The sequence below is a fragment of the Malaya genurostris genome, chromosome 2 (assembly GCF_030247185.1).
Source record: "Malaya genurostris strain Urasoe2022 chromosome 2, Malgen_1.1, whole genome shotgun sequence".
Taxonomy (NCBI): Eukaryota; Metazoa; Arthropoda; class Insecta; order Diptera; family Culicidae; genus Malaya; species Malaya genurostris.
Window position 1 is genome coordinate 247113688 of NC_080571.1, and position 20165 is coordinate 247133852.

The following is a 20165-nucleotide window of genomic DNA, read 5'->3' on the forward strand; positions in this document are numbered from 1 at the left end:
TTCCGACTTATGGTTTTGCCGACGATTATCATATATTGATGACCGGTATAAGCATTAACACTCTCTTTGATTTAATGCAGCAAGCCCTGCGATCTGTTGAACAATGGTGTTGTCAGGTTGGATTATCTGTAAATCCGGGCAAAACATCAATGGTGCTTTTCACTCATCGTAGGATAATTACAGGAGCTCGTCCGTTGCAGTTCTTTGGTTCAGAGGTCACTGTGGTCGATCAAGTTAAATACGTCGGGGTTATTCTTGACTCAAAACTGAATTGGTCTGCTCACATTGACTTCAGGATTGAAGGAGCTTGCATGGCTTTCGGCCAATGCAGACGAGCTTTTAGAAAATCATGGGGACTCAAACCCAGATATATTCATTGGATCTACACAACTATCGTTAGACCAATTTTAGCATATGGTTGTCTTGTATGGTGGCAGAAAGGAGAAGTCGCGACAGTTCAGTCGAAGCTAAATCATCTCCAAAGGATGGTCCAAATGGCGATGACAGGAGCATTCACGACAACTCCTAATGCTGCTCTAGAGGCGCTACTGTGTATTAAACCACTACATGTGTTCCTAAAACAAGAAGCATTATCTTGTGCATACCGTCTTACTGGCGCAGCTTGCAAACTTGCGCTCAGACAAAAGCATTTCTACCAGATTTAAATCTGAAAATGTCAAAGTGTCTACTGCATTTCTCCAAGTATCATTGCAGTATTCTGGTCAGAGCTCTGACTGGACAATGCAAACTCAATTATCACATGGCTACTATTCAACGTGCTGAGTATTATTCGTGTGATTTGTGTGAATGCGATTATGGTACTTCATTATCATCTGATATGTAACTGTCCCGCATTGACGCAGCTACGTATCCGGGTTTTTGGTTCTCCATACATGGTTGAGTCTGTGTATGCGGAGCTAAAATTGAAGGATATTCTCTCGTTTCTCACCCAATGTGATAAGGAGCTATAGTCAGAAGGGTTCATCGTTCTTCCTGGAGTGAATGAATCCCTTCTGTATTCACCTTAAATAGGGTTTAGCAGATTGTTTGGCATCCTTTGGGGGGTACCGAATTTTCTTCTGCTCGTACATACTGCGAGTCGTTCTGCATTCTTCCGAGAATGGTGTCGCTTTTGTAAGATCTCTAAATTCTCTCGGGGGTTGGAGGTTTTATTAACAGCAGACTGTTCGGGACCTCGTAGAGGTTCAGAATTTCCTTCTGCTTCCACTAAATGTGATCCTCAGCAGATTGTTCAGCATCCCTTAGGGGTGCAGAATTTACTTCTGCTTTTATGTGTTTTTGTGTCGTCAATTTTTCCCATCCTCCTAGTCCAACCCTTACCATTTCCTTTCAATCCTTCCCTCTTATATATCGGGAAAATGATGCTAAAAACAAATTGATGGCAAGGCACAAATCTCCAAATATCAAGGGGAACGTGCCATTTGAGCCAATTTGTTCTGATTCCTGATTCCTGATAGGCTATACTGCTAGTTAATTTTCGTTTATAGTCCAATAGACTTTCTTTTCACTGGACTACAAGCGAAAATCTCGCTGTATGGTTATGTCGAGTCGTCGAAGTACGGATAAAAATTCTTTCTTTCTCGCGAAATACTCGAATTTTCCCCGCACTAACACATGATTCAACGTGCTCACCCGCTGAGAGATTCACCGTAAGTGACTCATTCCTCATGGTCACAAATAGAGTAAAATGAGTACGCACAGCTCACTACGATTTACGCTCGTGTCAACTTTCTCGTGCTCGCAATGAAACAGAAGGCTTATTGGTTACCAATCAGAAATTGAAACCAACTCCTATTGAAATAGCTATGAATGTGTTTATTGACATTCTACAAATACTGAAAATTAGTAGAGTAAAAGATTCGAGCTGTAGTATAACAGTTTATTTTATATTCACAATACAGAGTTGCAACAATGTGTAACAATTATCTTTAAAGGAATGTAAAATGGATGATATTTACATATGACTTGGTGAAGCTTCCATTACATTTATTTGGATCTCCATTACATTTATTTCCATTCGGAAATTAAATAAAAATTCTCAAGAATAGTTCAATTATTGTACCGATAGTCAAGGTATTAGTCGGCCTACAATCTGGCCTACAACAACAACTAGAATAAAATGAAAACTTGAACCATGAAAGTTTTCATTGAACTATTTGAAACATTCAGATCCCACGAATTGTTATGAGTCAAAACGTCCACTGTGTTAAAGACTCCCCATAACATAGCAAGGATAAAAGTAATGAAGATTCGTTCACGACTGTATTTTCTAAACTACTGTTGCCATTCAGTCATCGGCAAGTTTCTTTTTTTGTGGTCATGGGATAGCAAATCATTGAATCAATTCTTGATTCAAATAATTCCGCCAGATGCCACACGACTTACCTGTTAAATGAAATTATTGCATCAAGACAAATTGACCGTAGTATTTTCCTCAGTCAACTACCGACACTGAACGGCTATGTTGACTGCTGATTTTGAAGATCAACTTCCGTGGATGAACGATCAGCCCGAGAACTTCTACTAATGGTTCCAATTGATGCGATAAATGGCGGAGCTAAGATGTGTCGGTGTATCCCTGAATCTCTTAGCACTGGTAGCTTGATAAAAAGTTCAATGACTCAATACCCTAGGAAATCAAGGTAGTCAATGTAATTTAATTTGTATCAATTAAAATGTTGGGATGAGTGAGTTTGTCATTTATAATCGTTTGTTTGTAACTTATCTAGAAAACACGACCACCTTCTTTGACTTCTTTTCAGTTGACGGCTAAGCTCATGATTTGGAACGTGTCCCAGAAATTCCAATGTCGACTAGTTTATTATTTTCTACTATTAACACTCTACTAGTAAGATGCATTGACTCAAGCCGGCTGATAATTACACCATTTTTGAACAGCCCCACGGTCGAGGCGTTTAACAAGGCAAGGTACACACAGTTCTGTTCCGTGCACCACGTTTGACATTATTATCGATGAACCGCAGGGGCGAAGAGTTTAATTCAATTAGAGCCCGTGCAGTTAAACACAGAAAAAGACGCGTTCGACGTGCACGTAATTGCTTCTCGATTCACTTAAGAACCAACCAGCCCAGTCACGGTGCGATGATGCTTTGGCTAGTTTGGCATACCTCTCGGATTGCCGATCTTGTCAGTTGATTGCTGACCGCAGTGATGCAACGGTCGCCGGGTAATAATTATTTATTTGATGGTAAAATTTCACACATGATCTCAGCACAGCAAGTGTACAGAAGTATAGTGTTCTGATATGCGTGGTAAAGTGAATTCTAGTTTTGCAGCGTAGTTCCGCGATAACATGAAATGTGAAAAGTATTGTAGAACAAGTGATCGGAAAATCAGAAACATTAGAACGTTGAGCTTGAATTAATCTATAAGTGTGTAGTTTGTACAGAGTTAGACCATAAATCTCACAATGCGAACGATTCTCCTCAAAAGCCACCTTTATGTGATAGTGATCTTTACGATGCCACTATTAATATCAAAACGTTATGGGTGGAATTGGAACTCGGTTGTGGCGGAGGAACAGCAGAATGCAATAGAAGAATTCGCTGACGACGATAACCGATTTTGTAGAAATGTAGATATTCGAAATAATCTTCACCGTTTGAATCATATAAGAAATTGTACCGTTATTACCGGGTTTCTGCAGTTAGTGCTGCTCGAACGGATCCAATCGCACGAGTTTGCTGAGTTTCAGTTTCCAAATTTGAGGTAATCACAAATAATTTTTCCGATTGAAACAATAATTCACACCTGCGACTCTTTCCTGTATGAAAACTCCCTAGGCATGATTTCGTTAGAGTATTAATCAATGACGCAAACTTTCCATACCGCAAGACGACTGACAGAGCAAACAAAGAAATAGACTTTCAATATTTAGGAATATCAAATTTTTGTGTAAAATATCTAGAAGAGAACACATGATGAGATCTGAGTTAACCCTCAAAAATAAAACCAATACTACTCTTCTTTTGTATCAAACATTACATTCTTCATCTTTTCAAATTATGTTTAAGTATAAATGTGATACTTGATACTACAGACATGCACTAATGACTACTTTTAAATAGAGTACCTAGTAACAGTTTTTACTTTTCAAAAGAGTACACACTGTTTAGAACAGCCTGTCTGATCGAAACGTGAATATCAATATAAATTATTAAACGAATGTATTTTACCATGTTCGCTGAGCTCTACTTGTGTTTATATGTAATATTGAAAGAATAGGCATAGATTATTATGTACGTTGTGTATAGAAAGACTCATGACAGAACCGACTGCGTTCCATTTAGATCATAGAAATCAATCGTTGCACAGAGAAAAAATATATCCATTAACAATAGTAATGCCCCAAGAGTCAAACTTATTACCGTGAGAAATTTCCGTTTTTGTTTTTATTACAATAGAGAGGTAACCGGATTCGTGCTTTTCTTTCGTGTATTCAATCTCGTCTCTTTGCGGGATCTGTTCCCGAATCTAATGGTTATTCGCGGTCAGGAGCTAATCGGGAATTACGCTTTGATTTTCTATGATTTACCCCAGCTGCAGGAGGTAAGTGCAACCGTCATTTTCAAGTTCAACTATGTCTATAACCCAGATGTCTATAATACACCATTTCACTACAGATAGGTCTGAAAAGTTTGATTGCCATACAGCGTGGTTTCGTTTATACGCAGTACTGCCCATTGCTGTGCCATACAGATACGGTAGTTTTTTTTTAAATGTTCTAAGGATGGCCGGGTTGTAATTCTAGATTCGAAATTGTGTTCATTTCAGATAGATTGGCCCAGTATAACACATATGACAAACAAGACACGTGACCAGAACCGTTTCGATAAGCCGGCTGCAGTGTGCAACAAAGCCGAAGTGTGCCGGGGTTGTCCACGAAAGTTTTGCTGGGGCAGTCAAAGTTGCCAAAAGTTCCACACGGGTTATGATTTCACAGGTATCTGGCACGTGATGGATCGCTTGAATGTTGCACATGGCCGCGACAGCACACCATGCATGAGATTTGGCACTGCACTAAGGTTGCATGAGTTCATCGTACCCTCAATAAGTAGGATTAATTGAATGATGATTTAACCGATTATTCAGGAACCATCAAATGTGACCAACAATGCATTGGAGGGTGCACTAGTAAAAAGGATACTGGTTGTCGAGTGTGTCGCGGTCCGAAAGATGGAAAGCGATGTGTGGAAAAATGTCCTTATGGAAAGTAAGTATAGTAACATAAAATATGAGTCTGGCATATAAGCAGTACATTTTAGAAGAATATCCGGAGGACCTCTGAGAAGAACGACCTCAGAGGCATCGTAAATGCAATAAATATTGATTCCTGTGAAGTTTTTGATCTTCCCAAAGAAACACTTTAAAAACTGTCACTTCGATGTTGATGAAATCGATTCATGAACAACGTTTGTTTATTACCAGATGCGCCAGTTCAAAATGTCGTTTTTTTTTATCAAAACTATTTAGTATTTAAGTACGAGGACGAAATATTTTGTATTCACAGTATTGGCTCTCGTTTGAACACATTTTGTCCATCTCTTTGGCTATTTACCATCCCAAAAAAAACCTGCCAGCTTTCGTTAACATCCAATCATCGAGATATTTTCGTATATACTCGAATTTTTGAAGGTGTTGGCAGTGCGATAAAAAAGAATGGTGAATACAAGTGAGTACGGTAGATGTTCCCCACCAAGCGAAGAAATTGTTTTTAGACAATTTTGGATTCATGTGGAGGAGCGTTGCCATGCTGCAGAATGACTCGACCGTGTCTTCGAACCAGGCCCGTACCCATGATTTGGTTTCGGGAGGGGCCCAGAATGAAAAAAATAATTTTAATGAAGATTGATTAAGAAGATAATTTCCGGTGCATCATTTGCCGGTGTTTTTAACAGACACCTTAAACTTTTACACTAGAACTATCATCATAAGGTATTTAAATAAAATTTGTGACTATGGCCGAGAGAAGGTTACTGTATTACATTTCTTAACGTTTACTGTCATGTCATTTCTGTCACACATGTTTAAGACCTTCTAAATGTCCATTTCTAGAGCACAAAAATCCACAAGACTTGTGATGGATTAAGAGAAGAGGTCCGAGATAGATCCCTTACTTCGATTCGTGGAGAACGGTAAGCATCTTCTCAATATGTGGGTCATATTAGTTGATGGCCATACAAACTTTCTTTAGTTATACAGGTTTCGGTATCAGGTTCCGGAAGTAGCAGTCTAGAATTCCAAAACGAAACTCACATCGATTTCTCAGAGATGACTTTAGGTTTGGGAATAGATAACAGTTCAAGGAGGTCAAATCAGTCGAACAAGGTGGATGGGCAAGTAATTGGAGTACTAAACCGTTGATTTTAACTATGGTAGCGATGCCCATGTGCTTCATGTAAGGCTCTTTCACAGCGATTTCGGTCTTTAATCAATTTAGTACTCCCAAAGTATACTATGACAATCCCATAAAACCGGCATCACGATCTTTCCAACCCATTGAGCCTCCTTCCAGGCATTTGTACCGCGACGACTTTGGTCCATTCTCGGTTAATCATTTATTTCTCTGGCGTATAATCCAGCCAAACATGTACTCGAAGTGCACTTGCGCTCGTCTTTTTAGTCCTAAATAAGTAGGTGCGAGATCCAGCGGCTGGATATTTTTCTAATTTGCAGAATCGTGCTCAACTATGGTAAGCTCGCGCACTTTCTCATTCCAATCATCCAGAACAATTAGGTGTCTTATTATTATTGTAGTTTTTTTGCCTCGTATTTAATTTAGTTTTGACATTGTTAGATTCGTATCAAATATTTTTAGTTTGTTTCTGTTTCTGATTCCGGGAGGGGCCAGGGTCCCTCACCCCCTAAGCGACAAGAAGCCCCAAAGGAAGTTGGAGAGGAAAACCGAGGGAGAAGTGTCATCATACATCGTTGCATGCGCTTGGGCGGTGCAACCGGCCAAACAGTGAAAAAGTCCCGGCGAACATGAATATACATGTCAGGAAGCGGAAGTCGCGTCCATTGGTTTCGGAGCTGTTGGCAAAGATGCAATGGCAGTGGCTAAACAAGATGGTAAACATGATTTTCCCGGCGAATCGTGACGTAGCAGTGGTAACGGACGACAAAACCATCTCACCCTGGATGGCGAGGGCACTTCGTATTTTACTTCCCCCACGAAGGAAGTAAGCTCCGAGGTTGTTCATAAAGAATACAACACCCCGATTCTGTATTTCGTTCGATTCGAATTGTTTCGATCGAATACAAAATTTTGCATCCTGTAGCTCGATCGAGTTCGAGTTTGCAAATTTTTATATTCGTTCGAAAAAATCCGATTCGATCGAGATACCGAATAGGGGTGAATATGGGCGAAGACACTGTGTTCTGGCCGGATCTGGCGTCGGCCCACTACTCGAAGAGATCGTTACAGGAGATGGAGTGGCTGAATATCGATGTGCTTCCCAAGTTGGTGAACCCACCCAACGTCCCCCAGCTGCATCCCATCGAGAATTTCTTTGCCAGCCCGAAGCGTACGATCTACTCCAACATTTTTGTCACAAAAACTGAGGAGGAATTGATATATAAAATTGACAAAGAAAGAACTCAAAAACAATATCTACACGCATGAATGTTCCGGTTAACTGCGGGAAGGCCGCTTGTAAGGGAGCAGAATTTTTTTTCAAGCTTAAATAATTACCTTCCATGGGAAATTTATCAAAAGCGATTATATGTCTTAGCTTTTTTTTATCATATTCCGAAAAAAGTTACACTGGCAAAAGGTGGAATCTTCAATTTTTTACAAGAATTAGAACATAAATTGAAAAAATTAAAAGATAAGATACAGATGATTAATACTAATTTAATTTTATTACTTATAATACATACATAAAGGTTATGCAATCCTTGTGGAAACTGACTTTTGAATTGAGGCCCAGAAAACCGAGTGTGCACTGCTTCTGACATAGATTTTAAATACAAAGTCTTAGAGCAAATTCAGCAGCTGGAAGTTTTATATGCGAGATGTATAATAGAACTGAAACTAGAACAAACCGTTTTAGTTTTATTTATTCGAACAGTTCTGTCAAATTTAAAACTGGCATACGTTGCCGTTCTATATTTTTTTGTATTTTTGAAATATGAGTAAAACGTTGCTGGGGCTGCCAGTTTTTGTTGTTATAATTTACAGATTTAAATTTTATAAACAGCAAGCCGTTTTAGTTTTATTTATTCGAACATTTCAGACAAATTTAAAACTGGCATACGTTGCCGTTCTATATTTTTTTGTATTTTTGAAATATGAGTAAAACGCTGCTGGGGCTGCCATTTTTTGTTGTTATAATTTACAGATTTAAATTTTATAGCTGACAGCAAGCCGTTTTAGTTTTATTTATTCGAGAGTTCTGAACAATTTAAAACTGGCATACGTTGCCGTTCTATATTTTTTTGTGTTTTTGAAATATGAGTAAAACGCTGCTAGGGCTGCCAGTTTTTGTTGTTGGAGCAAATTCAGCAGCTAGAAGTTCTATATGGAAGATCTAAAATAGAACAGAAACTGGAACAAACGTATCCCCAGCAAGCCGTTCTAGTTTTATTTATTCGACCAGTTCTTCTGTCAAATTTAAAACTGGTCTACGATGCCGTTCTAGTTTTTTGTATATTTGAAACACGAGTAAAACACTGCTGAGGCTGCCAGTTTTTCTTGTTATAAAATCCAGATTTAAATTTTGTAATTGGCATAAATTATGCATCTAGAACTGGAACATTCCTGAACATGCCCTTACGGTCACATAGGTTCCAATTGAGCTTTATCGAATCCGACCTCCAGTTCCGGCAATATAGGGTGATAAATGTTGTAAAGTGACCACAAATCTCAAAAGTAGGCTCCGGTTTGGGAGCCAACTTTTGAGATTCGTAAACCGGGGCGAATGAGGTGGATGAGAAAATGATTGAGAGTCCGAAACAATTGATATAAGTTATTGTTTCATTGCTCTTGCCTGGCAGTGCATTGTCTACAAATAACAATTTTCTTGACTTCAAAGGCCGCTGCACAGCGGTTTCGGTCTTTAATCGTTCCAATAATGCGCGGCAATACTCGCTGTTGATATTTTTTCCTTGTTTTTCCTAATTTTTCCTTGCTTCTGCCCATTATCGGACTCATTTTGTTCTCTGACGTGTAAAAATGGATCCAGCTACAAATCGACACCTAATATTTTTTAATTCCTCAGCAATATGGCCAAAAACGCTTTCGAAGTGCGCTTGCGTTCGTTTTTGTTTTGTCCCGGAGTGATCATACGCGGCAGGGTATTTTTTTATTCAAATCCAAATCTCGCTCAAAATATGACGTGCGCGCTCAGCACTAATCCTTGTGGCCTCTACTAGATCGCACACCTTCCGGTCGACCAATACCATTTCATGTCACATTCAGTAATAGCCGTTCAACCGAGAAGGTTGTGTATAGAAGCGTACAGTTTAACAACGCTGGTTAGTTTACACGCGTTAAATACGACAACGGTTGAACTACAGGTAGAGACCTGTTGGCAGCAGCCGTTAAAACGTATAATCGTGCTGCATAAGAGAGCCCTAGTGCTGGGCCAAGCTGGTGAAGGAAACAACAAAGGGCGTTTCCCAAGCTCTACCCAGGCCACAATACACAGCCACAAGTGCTGAGCAAGAGAGTGCAAAGGCACATCGAAGAAGGAGAGTGCAAAGGCACATAGAAGCAGGAGAGTGCAAAGGCACACCGGTGCGAAGGCACTTCGGTGCAGAAGCATATCGGTGCGGAGCACAAGGAAGAAGGAGACAAGACAACTCGGTCTTTCCACTGCCATACAACACGCAGGTATACACCGGTGACCTGCGCTGGTTGGAGCTGGCGAAGACAAAAGTAAATCGGAAATCGAGTGGTGCTTGATGTCAGGTAGCAGTAGCATCACATCCAACAATCAGCATCCAACAAGAACATCTAGAGCAACGAGAATCTACACGGCAGTGGAACGGAGATAGACAACAATTTCAAGGTAGAAGTTTTTTCTTTTCCTTTTGATTGAGTACTGTGTAGTGTTGGTTTCATTTTTTATTTAAAGTTTGATTAAAAATTTTAATGTGATGGATGAATCCATGGACGTAAATCCTAGCATGAATCCGATACCCCCACGAACGAAAAAATATCAGGAGAGCTCTTCTGGGCCTTGGATAGTCTTTTTTAGACGTATATCAAAGCCATTAAACATTTTACAAATTTCTAAAGGTTTGACATCACGATACTCTTCAATCAAAGAGATCATAAAAGTAAATAACGATAAAATTCGTGTTGTGGTAAATAGTTTGAAACACGCGAATGATATTGTCTCTTCGGAACATTTCATTAAAGAGTATAAAGTTTACATACCCTCCAAAGATGTCGAAATTGACGGTGTTGTTACCGAAGCGAGTCTTTCGGTAGATGATTTACTCAAGCATGGTGTTGGTCGTTTCAAGAACTCTATGCTTGAGGGTGTGAAAATACTAGAGTGCAAACAACTGTACTCAGTAGTTCATGAAGAGGGAAAGAAAGTTTATCGCCCATCGTTTATCACTACCCAAGGGTCAGTTAAGAGAAAGAAGTCTTCTTCCAAATTACCAAAAAAGACACCTAAAATTTCATCTTCAAAAAAAGATCCCCGTGTTAAACAAAAAAAGTCAAAACCAAAGACTGTGCCTCCTGGTTTGTCAAATTCACAAACCAATCCAGGATCTAGCACAGAAAAAGGTAATAATCCTGTGGGCTCTATTTCACAGCCACCAACAGGATTACTGAAGTTTTCGGAAATTGTTGAATGGATTTTCTCAGCATTCAATATATCTGAACCCTTAAAGACCCTCATAATGGCATTCCTTCCAATAGCTAGAAATTTTTTGAAGCAGTTATCAGCTCAATGGCCAATTGTCTCAGGTTTTGTATCTTTTGATGGATAATTTATCACCCGCCGCAAATGATACAATCACTGTCCTGCAGTGGAATTGTCGAAGTATCATGCCAAAACTTGATTCATTTAAAATTTTATTGCATAGCCAAAAATGTGATGTATTTGCTTTATGCGAAACATGGCTTACTTCAAACATAGCTTTAAATTTTAATGATTTTAACATTATACGTCTCGATAGAGACTCTCCGTATGGTGGAGTGCTTTTGGGAATTAAGAAATGCTATTCCTTTTATAGATTAAACATCCCTTCAACTTCTAGTATAGAAGTTGTTGCTTGCCAAATAAACATTAAAGGCAAAGATATTTGCATAGCTTCGGTTTATATTCCTCCAAAAGCACAAGTTGGACAGCGACAGCTTAATGAAATGGTTGAAGCCCTTCCTGCTCCACGATTGATTCTGGGGGATTTAAATTCGCACGGAATGATGTGGGGTTCCGTTTACAATGATAGCAGATCATCTTTAATACAAAACATTTGTGACAATTTTAGCATGACGGTATTAAATATGGGTAGCATGACACGGATCCCAAGACCTCCTGCACGCCCAAGTGCATTAGATCTATCTCTTTGCTCAACATCAATTCGACTAGATTGCACCTGGAAAATATTGCCTGATTTACACGGTAGCGATCATTTACCAATCATCATCTCAATTAGCAATAGCAATTGCATTGCTACTTCAGCTAGTATTCCATATGATTTGACAAAAAATATCGACTGGATTAAATACCAAAGTAGTATCTCTAGTATTTTGAATTCAATGGAAGAGCTCCCTCCACTTGAAGAATATGACTTCCTCATTTGTTCGATTCTGGAGGCAGCAGAACAATCCCAAACTAAACGCTTTCCTGGGCCAACGACTAACAGAAGGCCTCCCAACCCCTGGTGGGACAAAGAGTGCTCAGAGGCTAAACTCGCAAAACAAAATGCTTGCAAGACGTTTCTAAAACGGGGAGGAGGAACTCCTCAGAATTTTGAAAAACTTATGGCTTTAGAAACCAAGTACAAGAGCATACTTCGAGCCAAAAAATGTAGCTATTGGAGACATTTTGTCGAAGGTTTGTCAAAGGAAACCTCAATGAGCACTCTTTGGAACACGGCCAGACGAATGAGGAATCGTAACGTAGGAAATGAGAGTGATGAATACTCGAACCGATGGATATTTGACTTTGCTAGGAAAGTTTGCCCAGATTCTGTTCCTACGCAGAGCATTATAAGGGAATCTCCTCCAAATAATGGTTTTATTAATAACCCATTTTCAATGATGGAATTTTCTATAGCACTCTTGTCTTGTAACAATAACGCTCCTGGGTTGGACAGAATTAAATTCAACTTGGTGAAGAATCTGCCCGACCTCGCAAAAAGACGTTTGTTGGAATTGTTCAACAAGTTTCTTGAGCAAAATATTGTTCCACCTGACTGGAGGCAAGTGAAAGTTATCGCCATTCAAAAGCCGGGGAAACCAGCTTCCAATCACAACTCATATAGACCCATTGCGATGTTGTCCTGCATCAGAAAATTGTTCGAAAAAATTATTCTACGACGTCTCGACACTTGGGTCGAGACGAACGGTTTGTTGTCAGATACTCAGTTTGGCTTCCGTAGAAATAAAGGGACGAATGATTGCCTTGCATTACTTTCGTCTGACATCCAAATTGCCTTCGCTCAAAAGCAACAAATGGCATCTGTATTTTTAGACATTAAAGGAGCATTTGATTCAGTTTCCATTGATGTTCTTTCAGACAAGCTCCACCAACATGGACTCCCAGCGGTTATAAATAATTATTTGCACAACCTTTTGTCAGAGAAACGCATGCATTTTTCATATGGCGATTTGACAACATTCAGAATTAGCTACATGGGTCTACCGCAAGGCTCATGCCTCAGTCCGCTCCTTTATAATTTTTACGTGAATGACATTGACAGCTGTCTAGTAACCCCATGTACACTAAGGCAATTGGCAGATGATGGCGTGGTTTCAGTTACTGGGCCCAAAGCTATTGATCTGCATAAACCATTGCAAGATACCTTAGATAACTTGTCCGTTTGGGCTGTTCATCTTGGTATCGAATTCTCTGCGGAGAAAACAGAGTTAGTCGTCTTCTCAAGAAAGCATGATCCCGCGCAGCTTCAGCTCCATATGATGGGAAGAATGATCCAACAGGTTTTAACTTTTAAATACCTCGGGGTGTGGTTCGATTCCAAATGCACGTGGGGAGGACACATTAGGTATCTGATAACGAAATGCCAACAAAGAGTAAATTTTCTTCGAACAATAACAGGATCTTGGTGGGGTTCTCATCCGGAAGATCTAATAAAATTGTATCAAACAACGATACTTTCAGTGATGGAATATGGATGCGTTTGTTTTCGTTCCGCTGCAAACTCTCATATTATCAAACTTGAGCGAATTCAGTACCGTTGTTTGCGAATTGCCTTAGGCTGCATGCATTCAACACATACAATGAGTCTTGAAGTTCTGGCGGGAGTTCTTCCATTAAAAGATCGATTTTGGGAGCTTTCATCACGCCTGCTAATAAGATGTGAGGTGCTGAATCCCATGGTAATTAATAATTTCGAACGACTAGTCGAGCTTCGATCTCAAACAAAATTCATGACAGTATATTTTAACCATATGTCACAGGAAATCAACCCTTCAAGATATATTCCTATTCATGTCAGCCTCCTAAATGTCCCTGACTCAACTTTATTTTTCGACACATCCATGCAGCGCGAAGTGCGTGGAATCCCGGATCACCTACGCTCGACGGAAATCCCTAAAATATTTTCAAGTAAGTTCAGGCATATTGACTCTGAGAAAATGTTTTACACGGACGGATCGCGAATTGAAGAAGCGACAGGGTTTGGTATGTTCAACAATAATGTTTCGGCCTCATTTAGGCTTCAAGAACCTGCATCTGTTTATATAGCAGAGCTAGCAGCAGTTCATTATAGTTTGAGTGTAATCGTCACATTATCTCCAAACCATTATTTCCTCTTCACAGATAGTCTGAGTGCAATTGAAGCCATTCGCTCTAACATGACTGGCAAGACTGAACCGTTTTTCCTGGGCAAAATAAAACAGTGCCTGAACGACATATTGAACAATAATTATCTAATCACTATAGTCTGGGTCCCGGCTCATTGCTCCATTCCTGGCAATGAAAGAGCCGATATTTTAGCCAAACGTGGTGCTATTGAGGGTGAAATTTATGAGCGACCGATTGCTTTCAACGAATTCTATAGCTCGTCTCGCCAAAGAACACTTGCCAGCTGGCAAGCATCTTGGGATAGAGATGATCTGGGTCGTTGGATGCACTCAATTATTCCGAAAACATCGACAAAGGCATGGTTCAGGGGACTGGATGTGAGTAGGGATTTCATTCGTGTGATGTCCAGACTCATGTCCAATCACTACACGTTAGATGCACATCTCCTTCGAATTGGGCTCTCCGAGACTAATCATTGTGCTTGCGGAGAAGGCTATCGGGATATTGATCATGTCGTTTGGACATGCGTGGAGTATCGTGATGTCAGATCTCAACTAATAAATTCTTTGCGTACCCAAGGTAAACTATCCAATATCCCAGTTCGAGACATTCTTGCTTGTCGTGACCTTTCATACATGAAACTTATTTATCATTTCATAAAGAAAATTGGAGTTTCAATTTAATAAAGGCCCCTTTTAAGACTTAGCTCTGATCCCAGCTGCGTCCATGAGTTCAACCAATAGCTAAATTAGAATAAAAATTATGTAATGATACAAACAAACTCGAAACAGTTTATGAAATTATCAACAAAATGTCAAAAAAAACAGCTTATTTTATAATTTATAGAAGGTAATCGTTTGGTTCAAATAATATTTCCGAGTAGATTTCATAATTAATGACGAGTTACCTAAGATGATATTTAAGCTATAAGAGAATATGTTTTAATAAATTCAAAACGTTGTGACTATGTTAGAATTAAATTAGGATAAGAATATTATGTAAAAGTGATGCTACGGCGAAGAAAAACTTATGTAAACTGCCTTAAGAAATAAACGTATTTATGAAAAAAAAAAAAAAAATACCATTTCATGTGTTTTTACATTGTCCAGTGTGACCGCATCGGAGGGTTTACCGCTGCTTTACCATTGCCAGTCCATTAAAACGATTTCTGAATCATAACAAAATCTCATTCCAGAGTACTCTTCCACGAAACACAACGTTGCATCACCAAGCTGAAATGCGTTGATCGCGGTGGGCTGGAGTACAACGGAGAATGTGTAGCCGAGTGTCCGGCCGGATATAGTGCAACCAACGTGGATCAGGCGGAAGCAGATTTTTCGAACCACACGTGCTATCCCTGTCGGGATCGTTGTCCCAAGATTTGCGAAGGTATGCAAGTAATGTATCTATCGGATGCCGAACGACTTGAGGGATGTACGATCATCAACGGGACACTGCAGATTCGCATGGTCGAAGATCATCCGAATCTGATGGGTGAACTAAGGACAATGCTGGGCAGTATAGAGGAAATTATCGGTTATTTAAAGGTGTACCGTTCCAATGCCCTGCCGTCGTTGGAATTTTTAGAAAATCTTGCAACTATCCACGGCCAGTTGGAACTGGGACATGGCAATTATTCGTTGATGGTTTACGAAAATTCGAATCTACAACGATTATGGAACTATGAATACAAAACATCGTTGAAGTTGTTGAGCGGTAGTATGTATTTCGTATACAATCCTTTGTTATGTGTCGCACAAATAGAGTTGTTGCAGAAAATTACATCATACAACAAGACAAACGATTTGATTAATGTCGATTCGAATGGCTTCATGCAATCTTGTAATGTAGTTAGTATCACAGTAAAGTCAGAAGTGCTATCCAGTAGAAACGCAACTATCTATTGGACAAAATATAACACAGCTCCACAACAACAGCTGGTGGGATATGTAATTTATTTTACTCCTTCGGAGAAGGAACGATCACCGTACGATGGCAGGGATGTTTGTTCTGAGTATAGTTGGCAGTCAAAACTGGTCAGATTAAGAGAAACCAAATACGAAGCTAACATGCTTTCATATAATTTAACCGGACTAAAGCCGCTTACAAGATACGCTTATTACATCAAAACGTACGTAGCGGATAACAGTCACAATATTACTGAAAGACGAATTGGAAAATCCGATGTTCATTATTTCACCACCAAAATCGCAAAACCTACTCCTCCATTGAAGGTGTACACCGTTAGAAAAACAGATAATTCGATAACATTCTCGTGGAGAATTTTAAAAGCAGAGATCAATCTTGTTCAGCGACTACATGTGGATGTTTTCATCCAGCCCGATGAACATCATGTGCTGGATCAACGCGATTATTGCGTCTATCCAAGAAATGTAGAAGAGAACATCGAATATAGTGAAACGTGTAGTGCTGAAATTTGTTGCTCGGAAGACGGAGTCCTGTCAGATGTTCCCGATATTTCTGATTTGGAAAGTGACATATACGAACGTCGTAAACGTTCCTTGGCTGATACTCCGAAGGAAAATGTTATTCAAGAGCATTACGATAATAATTTTCAAGCAAAAATGTACAGTTTTCTGAATGAACCCACACCCGTCAGTCAAACTATTTCCAAAAGACGTCAAAAACGTGAGATTGAGGATTTAAGAAATCGCATCTATTTTCACAATTTTCATGCTGATAGCAAAGAATTCACCGTGCCTAACTTATTACCGTACACTTACTACACATTTCAACTGTTCGCGTGCAGCGCCAAAGATTTTCGCTATTGTAGTCCGTACAGTATCTATTCCGACCGAACAGAACCTTCGGTGACTGCTGGTCAACTGAACGTTGTTGTTAGCAAACAATCAAACAATTCCACCTTGGTCGATCCAAATTCAATCACAATCAGTTTCCAGGAACCGGAAATAGTGAACGGAGCAACGGTAGCTTTTAACATCGAGATCAAATCATTAAGCATACCGATCCCCATGTTCCGCTACGCATGCATCACAAGATTACAACATAAAAAGGCCGGTAATTGTTACGTTTTTCGCAACCTAACTGTGGGCGAATATGCCGTAAGGGCACAAGTGGTTTCTTTGGCTGGCCCTGGACCATTCAGTGATTGGTACTTCGCACAGGTTGTACCGATGGAGGAACGTAGCGAGGATAACTCGCTGCGGAACGGATTTGTCATCTTTGCACTGCTGCTGAGTGTCACTGCAATTGCAATCGGCGCGTATATTCTGTATCACAAACTCAAGACCCATCACGACGATAAAATACCGCTGGTAGAGAACGATGCAAATGCATTGGAAGCAGAGGATGGCTTCGTTGATTGTGCTCTTCGGTAAAATTGATCTATGTATTAGAAATATTTAGGAAATAGTTATGAATACTTCATCGGTTTGTAAGTTCCTATATACGCTGCAATAAATATATATTTTATTGCTTACTATTTAAGTACGGTATGATCGTTAACAATGAGTCAGTATAAGACTGGATAGTGCACGAATCTTTTTACCTGCAAGTGTATGAAAGAAAATTTACGAAACTATTCGCACAAAATAACATTTTGTGTGAATGAATGAGTTCATCAGAAGTCAAACATTTCAATCACAAATTTTTGTTCGTTTTTGCATGCGTTATTTTTTTTCAAAGAAACATTTTCAAGCTGGACGATATAAAAACTCGCACAAATTCTACAGATCGATTTGAAAATATAAATGTGTATATATTTTTTTTAGTTTCACTTCGTAGTTTTTTTTACTGAGTTGAACTTTTTAATTAACAATTTGATGACAATTTACAATGTGAACCTTTTTAAAATGGGATAAAAATGATGTATATGTGAAATTCTTTGGACGTCTGCGTTTGTCTCTGGACGTAGACATCTTCAAACAACAACAAATAATACTAACTAACTTGCAGATTTTATTATTCACTATTTAGTTTCTGTTAAATGGAATCTATAATCTATTTATTGTGCTGAAACTAAGACAGCATATGCTTATTACTCTAGCACTCTTCTGTGAGGTCATTTCGATTCAATTTTGGACTAATCTCTTTCAAACACTGCAGTCAACATTAATTTTTGGTAACTATTAGAAAATCGTAGACCATCAACGAGACTCACTGTAAACGATCATTCCTTTCATATTTTAGTTTTAGCTGAGAGCTTTGTATATCACTGCCTTTTGAGAAAGAAATTCAACTGTGATAGTTCGGATATTTAAACTAAAATAAGGATTTAATAAATATATTGAATATAAATTCATACAATTATTTGCTCGTGACGAGCGAAACATTAGCCGGAAACATGCATTCAATCAGACACTGAGAGGATCATTGAAGTACACCCAAAACGGTAAGAATTTGGAATACGTTGTATCAATGCAGATTTAAACTTGTAAGAGTTCCGAATAGCATTCTAATCAGTAGTAGTGCATGTGATAAGCATAGTATTCAAACATAACTCAATTCTCTGTATCAGTATATTTTCAAAGTGGAAAATATAGCAATTTGAAAACGGTAAACAAAGCGGGCTCGATCTAAAAGTACTAAGAATTAAAGCGAGTTGTTGGTTCAATGCATAGTGCACTGGTCTTACAAGCAGTGCGGTAAAATTTCATTTTCAATCGAATAATATAAGATGAAAATGAAATTTATGGCCGCTGACCGTCAGCATATCCCTACTAATTCATTTGACTTTTGCTGTAATTTTCAAGTGAAGCTCCTGGGATTCATCGTCAGTTGATTAATCGTACCTAGTCATTTGAAGTTTTGCTTGCTCAGTTTCGAATGCCAAGTAGCGTAGCTCCTTCATTGCCTTCGCTCTTGGTAGTAAGCAAATTCGAACGAACAGAATTATAAATGGACTAGCTGACCCGTCGAACTTCGTCTCTTCTTCTTCTTCCTTTCTGGTTGGCGTCACCTCATCTGAGATGACGCCGAATTGATGGCACAGCAACTAAGGCTATATTGCCAGTTAATTTTCGTTTATAGTCCAGTGGACTTTCTTTTCACTTGACTACAAGCGAAAATCTCGCTGTGTGGCTGCGTCGAATCGTCAAAGTACGGCTGAAAATCCTTTCTTTCTTGCGAAATACTCGAATTTTCCCCGGACTAACACGATGCAACGTGCTCACCCGTTGAGAGTTTCACCGGAAGTGGATCTTCGTCTCGCCCGTTTTTTTTTAATTTATGTTTTCGGACAGTAGAATTGTCAAACGTTATGCTGTGAATGTATCTTTCCATTATTTTACTGATTACTTGGCTGCGAAGAATTCATAAAAAAATTGTGAATATGTTAAAAGCTTTTGTTACGCAAAAATAAAGCGAATGCACCGCGAATCATCTTTTGAGTCAGTGCATCGAATAGCGATTGTTGATCTCTCTCAGACTATGGTTTCGACATATGGAATAAAAAGTGAGGCAAAAATAACTGAGATGACTACTTTAAATTGATTAGAACAAATTTACAAAAGCTGCCCTCGCGACTTGTAGTTCGTCACTTCTCGCTAGTCTGGTGATATTATTTAATCGTGTTTGATGAATGTTCGTAGCGTGACAATCACAGGAAAAAAATTCCATTAACAATTTAGCGATAAAACTTTATTTTTACTTTTAATGTATGACTTCTGGTCAGTCAGTAACTATTTAGTAAATTTTTTGGTGTGGGGGAGTGTGGTGGGCAAAAAAAAATTTAACATATCAGAGACTCGGATGTTTCGCATCGCTAAGTTCGACTCCTCTGGTAGACGGTAAAAGTTCAGATGCAAGAAATCTTCTTCTTACTTAAATGAACCTTGTTACGTCGAATTTTCCGCACTTTATCTTCAAATCCTTAGTCCTTCTTGAGTACTATGGTTAGTTTGATATTGTTAAAAAATCGAATGATAAAATGAGTAATTCTTGGACATTCGAAAGTTCAAGTTACCATTCTTTTAAATATTGTATCCATTAACTTTTACATGAACACTGCATTCGTTTAATAGTTTTATCAATAGTCATCTCATTAGTCAACACCACATAATTTTGTTTAGTACCCCACCTACAATTAATGAATGGTGGAGTTCGGCATTGAGAATCTATATCAGAAAGTTTTATATGAAAATAATGTGCAGTTTTTCTGTTATAGAGGAGTTAAGATGAGGAGTGATTGTA

At 38.9% G+C, this 20165-nt stretch overlaps 1 protein-coding gene across 3 annotated transcripts; it reads left to right on the forward strand.

The window, feature by feature from the left end:
- The first annotated feature begins 2 nt into the window (after window positions 1-2).
- Window positions 3-17454, forward strand: LOC131428549 (insulin-like growth factor 1 receptor). Of its 3 annotated transcripts, XM_058592582.1 has the most exons (6): window positions 3-3750; window positions 4446-4590; window positions 4665-4745; window positions 4816-4984; window positions 5134-5254; window positions 15190-17454. In XM_058592582.1, exons 1-6 carry the CDS (start codon window positions 3452-3454, stop codon window positions 17351-17353), a joined length of 2979 nt encoding a protein of 992 aa, XP_058448565.1. In that variant the 5' UTR covers window positions 3-3451; the 3' UTR covers window positions 17354-17454. The 3 variants fall into 3 exon arrangements, with proteins under 3 accessions (XP_058448565.1, XP_058448566.1, XP_058448567.1); XM_058592583.1 differs by lacking the exon at window positions 4665-4745 and having other exon boundaries at window positions 4-3750; XM_058592584.1 differs by lacking the exon at window positions 3-3750 and having other exon boundaries at window positions 4558-4590; window positions 4820-4984.
- Window positions 17455-20165: the final 2711 nt, after the last annotated feature.

Coding starts and splice junctions, on each gene's coding strand:
- LOC131428549 (XM_058592582.1), top strand. CDS start 3,452: ATGCGAACGATTCTCCTCAAAAGCCACCTTTATGTGATAGTGATCTTT. Junction 4,591..4,664: donor ATTTACCCCAGCTGCAGGAG/GTAAGTGCAACC, acceptor ATTTCACTACAG/ATAGGTCTGAAAAGTTTGAT. Junction 4,746..4,815: donor TGCTGTGCCATACAGATACG/GTAGTTTTTTTT, acceptor TGTTCATTTCAG/ATAGATTGGCCCAGTATAAC.